Raw genomic sequence first — 11,389 nt, 5'->3', positions numbered from 1 at the left:
AGCTGGAAAATATTGATCTGGGATGTGAAGGGAGAATCCTCTAATGTGCACTATCACACATTTTAAGGGGACAGAAAAATGAGATTCATCAAAGTTCTTTTCCTCGAGCTGCTTTTTGCACACATCTGGGTCCGGGGTAAGGTTCTTCATTTTGAAACAACCTCTGTTCAGAAGGACCCACCAAAAGGACCGCGAATGCACTAATTTACATGCCAATCCAGTTGTTGATGATGTCATTTGCACATTTGTTGTTACATCAAGTGTTACCGCCAGCGTTGGCACAGTTACCTTGAAGTTACGGATTACTCGACTTGAAAAGTAATTTGGTTCAGTCATCGGTCACTTGATTTTAAAAGGAACTCAAAATAAAAGTTGCATCCAACAGAGGGCAAAAAGTAAGAAATGTGCTTTTTAAGTCAGCCTCTTTTGGCCTGACTGCCTGTTCTCGTAGCAAACTGCATCTCTGTGTTTCCATCACCGGTTCCTCTTAAGTGCTAAGTTACAAATCAAAGTCCGGACAGATCCAGTGAAAAGCCCACACTCGTTCGTTTCCATGTCTATCAATCATATTGTATCTTTTTACTGGTTCGCAAAAGTCAACGGCGCATCGGCCACAAGAATGAGTGCATTTATTTATAGTTCTAGGGAGTGGCTGCATCCTCCCGGGAGTTTGTGGAAATTGCCCAGATGCATGCTGAGCCTTCATGCAGGTCGGTCCAAGCCTGGTGAGGATTACCTGCCGCTTTGTAATGTTCCGCTCCCCCTCCTGCAGCACGCGTGCACCGTGTTCATGTCTAATCAGTCCTTCAGCTGAAGTGAGCGTGTGATCATTTGTCTGGCATCCAGCCTATTTCGGTAGTTCCGATGCACCCTGTGAACAGCGCGGGACCAAAATGTCATATCTGTACAAAATAACTCACATTTGTTAGTAATGAGTTAAAATACAGTGATGCTGTTGTCGCCGGTGGGAATTAAGGGCCAGTTACAGGTTTGCATTTGTGACACCTGGTAGCTGCATAAACATGTGGTGAGAATTGTCCTGTACGCTGTATTTTCTACATCCGGAAACTTCTGAACAAAACTGTCATCTGTGGAGCTCAGCTTTCCAGTTCTAATAATGGAAATTCCATCAACACGTTGCCAGATTCGCTGTGAGTTTGAGGTAGAACGGTGGGGCTTATTTTGCACATCGGCTCAATGGGACATTACCTTGACATTGTGCAAGACAACCGGCGGATTTATGGATACTTTACCGGACGGCCTCATTCTAATATTTGTATTCTCAGTGCGTGAACTGTAATTCAGAGCGGAGACACCCTTGTGCAGTTGCGTGTGTGAAAATAGTCTCAATAGAGTAATTAGACAAATTGCTGCATCTTAAAAAAAAAAAAACCTCAACGGTTCCCGCAGCTAAGAGATACAAAATAAATTGTAGTCCATTAAGTTGTTTGCTTGCTGTAGTGAAGCTGAATGAAAAGCGATAAAACAAACATCGCCCCGTCCTGAACTGTCTTGACGGCTAAAGCTTCCTTTCATAATGGCAATGACAAAGTGACCTTTGAGTACCAGCATGCGACGGGACAGAAAAGGGAATCGCCTGACTTATTTCCTCCTTCCATAACATGTGATCAACCATTTTTTTTTTACAGTGTGGGTAAAATTATATATATATATATATTATTTTTTTAATACTTATTTTATTTATTTATTTTTTTAAGCCAATGACTACCAGCCGCAGAGTGGAAACTATCGTACGACAATGATTTTTCAGACAATATTTGTCTCCCTGAATATTTATATACACTTTTTGTTTTTACAGAGGATTTTTATGAACATGAACTTATAGACACAATAGTGCGGTCTTAAGGTCCTAGGACTCCTTGATGGGGTGCCATGGGGTCTCCAGAATAAAAAAACAGAAAAAAGATTTGCTTTGAAAATAAGTGTTAACTTATTTCACTGTTGCAGAAAATCACTCACACATCCATTCTCTTCCGCTTATCCCAGTTGACTTTGAGCAGTCGGCGGGGTACACCCTGAACTGGTTGCCAGCCAATCACAGGGCGCACATAGACCAACAACCATTCTCACTCACAATCACACAAGACAACCGCATGGGGGAGAACATGCAAACTCCACACGGGATTGGCCGAGTCCAGAATCGAAGCCACGACGTCTGTGAGGCGGGCGGGCATGCCAGTCGCTCACCGTGCCACCGACATGCATTTATTGTTCCCGAAAAAAGTAATTAGCTCCATCCAGACAAGTTACTTCCTCTGATGAAATGAAGTTTGTTGGTCTTAATTAAATCTCTCTCTCACATTGGCTGGATGTAGGCTTGCTTTGGAAGTACGACGTGGTAATCCCCCACCAGTGAGGGCAAATAAAATCACATTTTAAGCAGCACTCAAAGCGAAAGTAAAAGGTCTAGTGCTACTTAGATGTTTTTGGCCAGAGGTGGCATCTGTAATCCTGACAATGGATTCTCAGTTACCTCAATAAATAAACCAAATTGCCATCTGGAGAAGTCAATCAGGATTACAGCTCAGGACACATCGTGTTCCCCACCCAACAAGCGCAAACATGATTAGGCGGCACGAGATGACTTAATTCCCAGTGAGTGGCGTTGAATTTAAGGCAGCGCGGCTGCAACGTGCTTACAAATGTTCACTCAATATGCATTGTTGTCACACCCACCGGGATGTGTTTCTATAGAGACCAAAGGACATTCTACAGCCTTGTTTGGATGAATTGCATAACATGTCACTTCCATAAGTCAATTCTGCACAGCCACATGTAGTGTACAAATGTGGCAAATTGGTTCGGTTCACGCGCATCTTTGTAATTAAATTTGTGCTCGGATTTGTCAAATCAGTCCAACTTGCCAACAAGCAGCTTAGTGAATTCAGCGAGTGGCTTCGTAAATCAGGCCGTATAGATTGTTTGTTGTGGAAATCATAAAACGTCATATGCTATGGTATAGACAAGGAAAGAAAAAAAAATAATATGCATCGATTGCACTTTTGGAGCATCAGGTTTGAACCACAGTGCTACGTCAACTAAAATATTTACAAAAAATACAGTAGTTGCACAATGTATGGAAAGTACTAAAGCAGATGCAAATGAGCATGAGGTGGATGTGCGTTCGCAAAAGGCACTCAAGAAAAGACAGAAAAGTTTTATGAATTTTCTAAATTGAGGAGCGGCACAGCTTTTGGGACAAAAGCGACCGTTGTTCTTTTGAGTTCTGCGGGGAAGCCAACGAAGCCGGCGTCCTGTTGGCAGCCATTCAAACTTTGTAAACAAAGCATGTGAGGGACCTCCAACGAGGCGGCCTGCTCGCCTGCGTGTCAGATGTTCAACAAGAGTCAACGGAGATCCAAGAGCTTGGAAGCCACTTTTGTTTTCTTTGCTTTGCTTCTGAATGTCGTTCGCTGTTGTGTTTGGAAATGCTCGTGGGTGTTGCGTCTCCGCTTGTGTGAAGCACATTGAGTTGCCTCGTGAATGAAATGTGTTGTATATCAACAAAGCTGCCTCGCCTCGCCTATTATGGAAATAACGCTCAACGTGTCCACGGGAGCACCAGAGAGCGGATCAGGTCAAATATTGGACTCAAAGGTTGGCGAAAAGTGAGCTCAGACACTCCTTATTGACCCTTGGAGGTGCATTTAATCTAGTTTCTGCTCCTACAAGGTGAAGAAGTATTGATCCTCGGACACGGCGGGCGTGTTGAATGGGCAGTAATGAAAGCAGCAGTGAGGGCTGAGGCTGTGTATTGTATCAAAGCTTTGTCTGCAGGCTTCTATCAAGTGCATTGTTTGGTACAAAAGGCGAATTAAAGAGCCCAAAACCTTGTTTTATTGCTGCTGCCATGGTCATGGTCATGTTTGGCTGAAATGGAACGCATGACCTCAAATATATTTTTTTTGTTTGTTTCCCTTATACCGAACCCAAGCTTGCTACCTGCTAACATGTGTGTAGCTTGTTACCTGCTAACGTGTGCGTAGCTTGCGTAAAGGTAGGCATTGTGACCTCAAACTGCGAGTTTTCTCCGACCAAACACAGACCAACTAGTTTCGCAGAACTATTCCATGGCACTAACGTGAACACATTAGTTACTGTCAGGATCATGTTGACTCGTCCAGTTCCTCCACCATTAAATTGGATTAGCAGTGTGAAGGGAACTGTCAAACTGTCCGCATACGCGTTACATAAAACCATGCCAGATGTCACGACGTTGCCACTTCTGAGACTATTTTGATGGGTGCTCCAAAAAAATTCTGTCAATGCACATATTGCAGGTTTAAGCTTTTTGTACTCATCAAGCACCTGCTCCATCTTTCATGTCGTGCTGGCCCAGCGCTTATAAATACACTGCATTAGAGGACACACAATTTGCAACAGATCATTATAAAATATGCTCTTGATGTGCTGAACACCTTGATGTCGCACGCTGTCGCCTCGGAGGAATACCAGATGTTGGACTAATCCAGCTAATTGTTACGAGTTCGGAACCACCGGCGGTAAATAGGATGCTAAATTTGTGGATAAAGTCGGAGGAAGCTGGAGAAATGGTGCATTGGATGCCTTTAGATGTCAATTATTTTGAGGACAGCGTCAGCCAGATGTCTCGTCCGACAATGTCATCCGTCAACAGTGTGGCATGAAGAAGCTGGGGTGCCATCTTGGGAAAATACATTTGTGGATAACTCATGCTCCGTCAAACTGCATTTTTTTTTTTTTTTTAATTATCAGAAATTTTCTGTTCGGTCTGGGTCATGATTTTATGTATTTTCAGCAACATTTATTTTGGCTTTGTGGCCGCTAACATTAATTTATTTTTATTTGATCAGTCACCCATTTCATGAGTTGATTCTTAGCTACAGGGGGCTCTTGCTACACGACGGTTTCAAACAGTGCAACAAGGCGCCCCACGGCACTATACAAGGCACGCTCAATTTCCCGTTCAATTTAGTACGTCTTGTTCATGTGATTGATTAATTTTTCTGGCCTCGACGGGTCTTCATGCAAATTTATTGTAAATATGACGTTACTCCCGCATTAGCGTAGGTTAGTGATAGCCTACGTCATGTTGCAACTGACGGGCACGTTCAGTTTCGATCGCTGCCTGAGGAACTGAATGCGGTCATAAACCGAGATCGCCAAGTTCCTGTCATGTTCTGCGTGTTTGTTTCGTGTTTTTGGTTTAGTTTTTTTTTTCATTTCTGTCCGCTAGGTTTTCATTCCCACCTGTTCTCTTCAGCCCTGTTGCACGCGTTTACTAATCAGCTCCCTCCAGCCACTCCCATTATTCACGGGTGCTAAGGGCCAGGCTCGCTTGCCTGCAAGCAAAAGTCCTCGAATGATTGATGGCCATTATAAATATAATTATAACAGGGAAATACCAGAAAACATGTTTCCACAAAAAAATGGTGATTGGCTTTACTCCAGAAAAAATATATATATTAAGGGGTGAGCTCCATGGAGTCAGTTCATTCTTAAACTTTAGAAAAGAGAGCTTCTAATTCAAGCAAAGCGGTCTTCTGAAAAGTCAAATAAGGTTACTTATTTTCTTAACGCAGTGTGGTCAAATTCGCTCGCTGCCGGTGACAAATGACGCTGGCTAATCTTGACCTTGGCACACTTAAAATGCCGGTTTTGTCGCATCGTTAAGCTTGTCGTTTATCTCCACCATCGCTCGCCCGATGGCTTGCAACTTTTGAGGTCAACACGGCATTGCCTTGAACTTCACTGAAGAACGAATTTTAAAAAATAAGATCTTGGAAGTTTGTGCTTCATCTTCTCCCTGCAGATATTTCTGGTAGAAAAAAAAATAGCTGAGAAAATTAAAGTTTAAGGAATAAGATAAATGAGTAATTTTGCTGCCAAAAATTAGAGCCAACAAACACTGTGCCGCTGCTGCTACTGCAATAAGCGCTCGGCTCCCGAACAATGCACGTTGCCCTTGGCGTAGCAATCTCACAAATTACCTCTTCAAATGAGAAAATGCTGCCACTCGATGTTTACGTGTGAGAATGTGGCCACTGTTGTGTTTGAGGTCACTAAAAGCGCACAGAGAACATATTGAACGCCGGACGTAATGCTCCTTAAAACAACACACAGCACAGCAGCTATGAAAATTACAGTGGCTGCATCACCCTCCTGACAAGAGCTATAAATATTTAACATATTTCCACCCTCTGTTCGATGGTACTAAAATTAGTTTGGATCCTCGAAGAGTCTTTTTTTTTTTTTCCTCTAACGTTACGACAATTCCGCCAAAAGTTTTAAAACTTATGACACCTTTGTAAATTGAGAACAGTTTAAATAATTATCATGTTCCTTCTTCAGACAGGATGGGAAAACTAGAGCAATTATAAAAAAGTGGTCTTAAATATCAGAGTGGAAGAAATGAACGATTGTTGTTTAATATTTTTTTGTAAGGCACTCCCAATAGTTGTGATGCACTAAGCCAGTGTGAGTAAGCTATCGGAATGAAATATATATTTATGTTATATTTTTTGCAATTGTTTACAGACATGATTTCATTATAGTAGAAACAAAATTCTTAAGGGGCAACACATACCGCTTCAATCGGTCTCTGGTCCGTTCATTGAGGTCAGTCAGGCCATATGTGAGAATACTTTTTAGAGAACACTTTAAAACAACTACCGCTGTATACAAAGTGGTGTACGTGGAGCATACATAATTCATACAACAACAAACGGGAAAACAAATTAATCGCAAAGATAGTAGAAAGCACAAAAAATCCATCAAAGTAAAAATCAAAAGCCAAAGAATAAAAATGAATTTTAAGACGGGTTTTAAAGATGGGCAGCAGGAAATTTAGTCCCAACCACGTTTCCTTCAGGTGGAACCCAATGGGAGCAGATACAGTGAGAACAGCGGAGGCCCCAGAATTGAACCCTGTGGAACACCACACGACAGCGGGGCAGTTCGTGATTCAAAGCAACCAAGGCTAACATAAAAGGTTCTAATTGCTAAATAGCACCTACCCGCCAATGCCCACCAGGTGCTGCAAACGAGCCAATAGAATACTGTGATCCATTGTATCAAATGCTGCAGTTAAATCCAAAAGACACATATACTCTGCAGTGTCATTTGCCAGGAGTATGTCATTAAAAAAAGACCATAAACAAGAACCATAAGCAAGAAGTAATGAGCCATGACTTCAACTCTTGAAGAGTAATGGTCAGACATCGCAGTGGTGTATGGTAAAACCATTACATTTGACACCAAAGATATCATTTATTGCCTCAAACGCCATGGTAAGTGGTTCCGACGGGACATTCATATGAATGTTAAAGTCACCCATAAGAGGAAGTATATTATCTGCGTAAGATACCAAGTCAGCCACAAATTCAGAAAATTCTTTTTAAAACGCCAGAATACGGGCCAGGTGGGGCAGTAAATAACTGCAAAATAAAACGGATCGCATAACGAGAACTTCAAATGCTTAAAAGGTGCCGTAAGAATGGGGGCCAAATTTGAGAGCAGGTTCGGGGATAAAGCCATCCTTCTTAGGAGGACGTGCAACACGTGAACTAATTAGTATTATCATTATCTGATTTTTTGAAAATCATTCTCCTTGCCGGCGGCACAGCTACATTGTCACACACGGACATGAACGATCGGAGCGGAAGGCAGTTTATAAGTGCCCATTTCACAGTGGTGATCTGTGACTGCCCTGGCTGACTTTTCATCATCCCACACGTGCAAGTCTTGCTTGCGGTTCCTCATAAACGTGCTTTGCATGCTTCGATCTTCTCCATGGACTCCAGCGAGTCTATTTCTGCTTCCACAATGTGGCGCACTGAGCAACTCTAGCGCACTGACTTGCAAAGGAACGAGAGGAGCCGCTTGCCTCGGCACGGGAAGCTCGTCGGCTCTGTTTCGGCCTCCAATGACGGAAACGCCCTGATATAATGGCTTTTATCATAAAATTTGTAAATGCGCTGAAAATGCGGTGAAGTTGCGCATCAACGACAACGCAAGAGATGTTCAGACTTTGACAGACTACTGAAGTAGGTCACTCTTTTAATTGCCCCAATCCAACATCAATGAGAATTAAAGCAATCCTACTTTAAGCATTGTAAATAGTGGTGGCACAAAGTCACTCCCATTTAACATTCTTATCTGACAGTGAGAAATGCCACGAGCGTTGCGCCGTGCGGACTAACAACAGCGGATGTGATAAAGGTCTTTTCCCTTCCATTTGTAACGTTGTTCGATTTAACGTTGTAATAAAACAATCACGACGTAAATGGGTTGCCCACCCCCACGCCCCCGTATCAATAATCTCTGAAGAGTCTGCTGGGGGAAAAAAAGTCATTTTATGAGACTTGCCTATATCGACCACCTAACCCAAAACCTCATGAAACCTACCCGACGATAACTTTAACTCAAATTCTAAACCTGAGCGCTAACGCTAACCAAATTTAGCCCCGACTATATGACCTGAGTTTTTGTGCGCTTTCATTTACGTCCCCTTGTCTGCTCTCGCGATGAGCGCGGCGCCCCAACGTGGCCATAAACAAGCCCAACTAAGCATCCGGCAAGCCCGCCAGCAGCTCTGCGGGGCCGCGCCGAGGCAAGGCGTTCATTTATTGCATTCCTCGGGGGAACCACGGGTATATCTGGACTCAACGCCTTTGCTACGATATTTCAGTCGTTACTAAAAGGGTTTACGAGCTGAAACGACAGACCGGCCGTGTCATTCATATTTTCTGTTTAGCGAGCCTGTTTCCATGTCAGGGTTTTTGTCGACAGTTTCAGTGACAGTCATGTGACGGTTTCACTCCATCAGATGATCCAACATGGCTTTGCTTATTTGGATCAAAGGCTTTGAGAGCGAAGCGTTCACACTGATGTTATTTTTCCTGCCTGTGTGTCATCCAGTTACGTTGACATGTTCTAAAACGCAAGGCACTTCAGCGTCTTCTAGCGTGTTAGCATCGACATCTTGGAAAGTCAATCATTCAAGATGAGGCCTTTTTTTCTTTTGTATTAACACCCTGGAAAATGTGAAATGATAAAGCAAGCTTGGGAACGGTGGAACAGAAAGCCGTGAAAGTCAAACACCTGTTCCAATTTTATCTTCCCTTGTATAAGAGCTCTTGTTTTTTTTTTTTTTTCACTCAATTGATGAGCACGTGACAGCATCGCTACTTGTGAGCAAATTGAAATTTACGCGTAAAATCATTCTTTATAAGGTGAGCCGTTATTATTCATGGAAACATAAATCAAAAGACGTGGCGGGTTTATGATTTTTTTCAAAAAGTTATGCCCAGAAGTCGAAACTCTGTAAATTGACCTGGACAAGGCTTCCCTAAACACAATGAGATGAACGCTAATTTTAACGACGGCGTGGGGCTAAAGGAAAGGCCACCAACGTAGCTAACTACTTGTCATCTATCCCTCACCGGGGGCGATGGGACTGTGTTGTCAAGGTCTACTGTTAACGGGCCACCAAACCGTTAACAAGATCTAGAAGGGGGCCCGTCCTTGCAGCACCTGTCTCGTATTCGTCAACTTTGAGTGTCTGCAATGTGTCTGTGTACGTGTGTGTGTGTGTTTGTGTCTGTCTGCGTGTCATGATCCACAGCAGCTGCCCCTCCAGCATAATAACAAGAGGGCTCTTTGTGGAAATTGGAATACAATCAAATCTGGGAGCCAAAGCCTATTAATTCTTTTTTGTTTTTTCATTTTTCGCTCCCCGACAATACTTGTTCCAAATCACGTTAACCAAGTCGATTAGCATAAATCATTTTCTCTTTGAATTTAAATGCTGTTTGTTCTTAAAAATGACAATCAGGACGGGAGGGGGGGGGAGGCGTGTGATAAAATTGCCTTTATTAAACGGACGGCCAGTGTATCTCACTGGCATTTCGTGACACGTTTGCCAAAAGGAAGACGGCGCAGGTCGGGTGGCTGGTGAGCACAAATGTTACACAAATACCGGTCGGTCCACGGTGACGGGAATTGGTAGAAGTCTCTCAGATTCAGCGTTCATCCCGAGAGAATATGCTTCACAAAGGAGGCGTAGTTGATGCACCCGTTGGCGTCCTCCTGTCCGGCCATGAGTCGGTCCACTTCGTCCTCCGTCATCCTCTCCCCGAGCGTCGCCAGGACGTGGCGCAGCTCGGCGCCCATGATGGTGCCGTTGCCCTCCTTGTCGAAGACTCGGAGGCCCTCTACGAAGTCTTCGAAGTTGCCTTGGTCTTTGGCACGAGAAATGTGCTGCAGCATGGGCAGGAAGGTCTCAAAGTCCACCATCTTGGAGCTCATCTCCTCCGGCCGCGGCTTCCCGAGCACCTTGAGCACATCGGCGTTGGTGGGGTTCTGGCCCAGCGCTCGCATCACATCCCCGCACTGGGCATACGAGATCTTCATCTCGCCCTTGGGCGTTCGGTCGAACAAGTTGAAGGCCTCCTTGAACTCCTCGATCTGATCGGCGGTGAACTCGAGGGTGATGCTCTTGGGATCGAAGTCGGGTTCCTTGGGATGCTCCGGCAGCAACTCGGGAGTCAAAGCCATCTTCGAAGCCGGCGAGACCTTGGGCTCGGGCTTTTTGGGCTCGGGTTTTTTCGGTTCGATCTTCTTGGGCGCCATGTTTCGCGGGGGGGGGCCGAGAGGCGGACTGTGAAACGAGAACGTCTGAACGGGACCTGCGGGGGTCTACGGAGCACAGAGGCCCACCCCGCCTCGCCCCTCTTTTATATGCGTCTCGTCCAGGGGAACCGCAGCACAATTTTCTCCGGTGCACTATAAAAGGAAGAAACCCAAAATAGATCTCTATAGCAAGTGATGTCAACATTAAGTATTGTTCTCAGCTGTTGTCATCTGGCCGGCGGGCCGATCTGCTGTCATTAGCCAGGGTCCAGTTGCATTAGGCCAAAAATGTTCTGTCTCTCTCTGACGGACAAAAGGGATCAGAGTACGGATAATATATCAACCCACCGGGGGGGAGAGCGACCAAAATAGCTCTTCTCGGCAACGGTTAAAAGTGGGAATCCGTGCATTCTGTGGGAACACCTTTTTTTTGGTTGGTTTGGTTTTTAAACTTCTGGGGCTGGTAGCATCCCGTCTCAATTCAGCTTCAAACTTAAGAGTCATCAAGTTGTCATATCCTCGTTTAGTGACTTCATAGTCCTTTTTTTTTTTTTTTTTTTTTGCATAATACTAAATATTATATTCCGATTAATAGTTTGACGAAAGCCAAAACAAAAATGTCTTGTCCTTAGTACATTTAATAATAATAATAATGCATTTTATTTAAAAGCGCCTTTGATGCCACCCAAGGACACTGTACAGACAATAAGAAAATACAATCTAAAAATTTGTAAGCGAGATATTATATAAAAAACAG

General features: G+C 43.9%; 1 protein-coding gene across 1 annotated transcript; it reads right to left on the bottom strand.

The window, feature by feature from the left end:
- Positions 1 to 9,725: 9,725 nt before the first annotated feature.
- Positions 9,726 to 10,728, bottom strand: LOC109522893 (myosin light chain 4). The gene has a single exon (XM_019881723.1). It carries the CDS (start codon positions 10,630 to 10,632, stop codon positions 10,030 to 10,032), a length of 603 nt encoding a protein of 200 aa, XP_019737282.1. The 5' UTR covers positions 10,633 to 10,728; the 3' UTR covers positions 9,726 to 10,029.
- Positions 10,729 to 11,389: the final 661 nt, after the last annotated feature.

Source organism: Hippocampus comes, unplaced genomic scaffold, assembly GCF_001891065.2.
Source record: "Hippocampus comes isolate QL1 unplaced genomic scaffold, H_comes_QL1_v1.1 scaffold523, whole genome shotgun sequence".
NCBI classification, from domain to species: Eukaryota; Metazoa; Chordata; class Actinopteri; order Syngnathiformes; family Syngnathidae; genus Hippocampus; species Hippocampus comes.
Note: the sequence above shows the minus strand (reverse complement) of the source record. Positions and strands in the feature narration are given on the sequence as shown.

Bases quoted from the DNA above. Each gene is read 5' to 3' on its own strand.
- LOC109522893 (XM_019881723.1), bottom strand. From the start codon at position 10,632: ATGGCGCCCAAGAAGATCGAACCGAAAAAACCCGAGCCCAAAAAGCCC.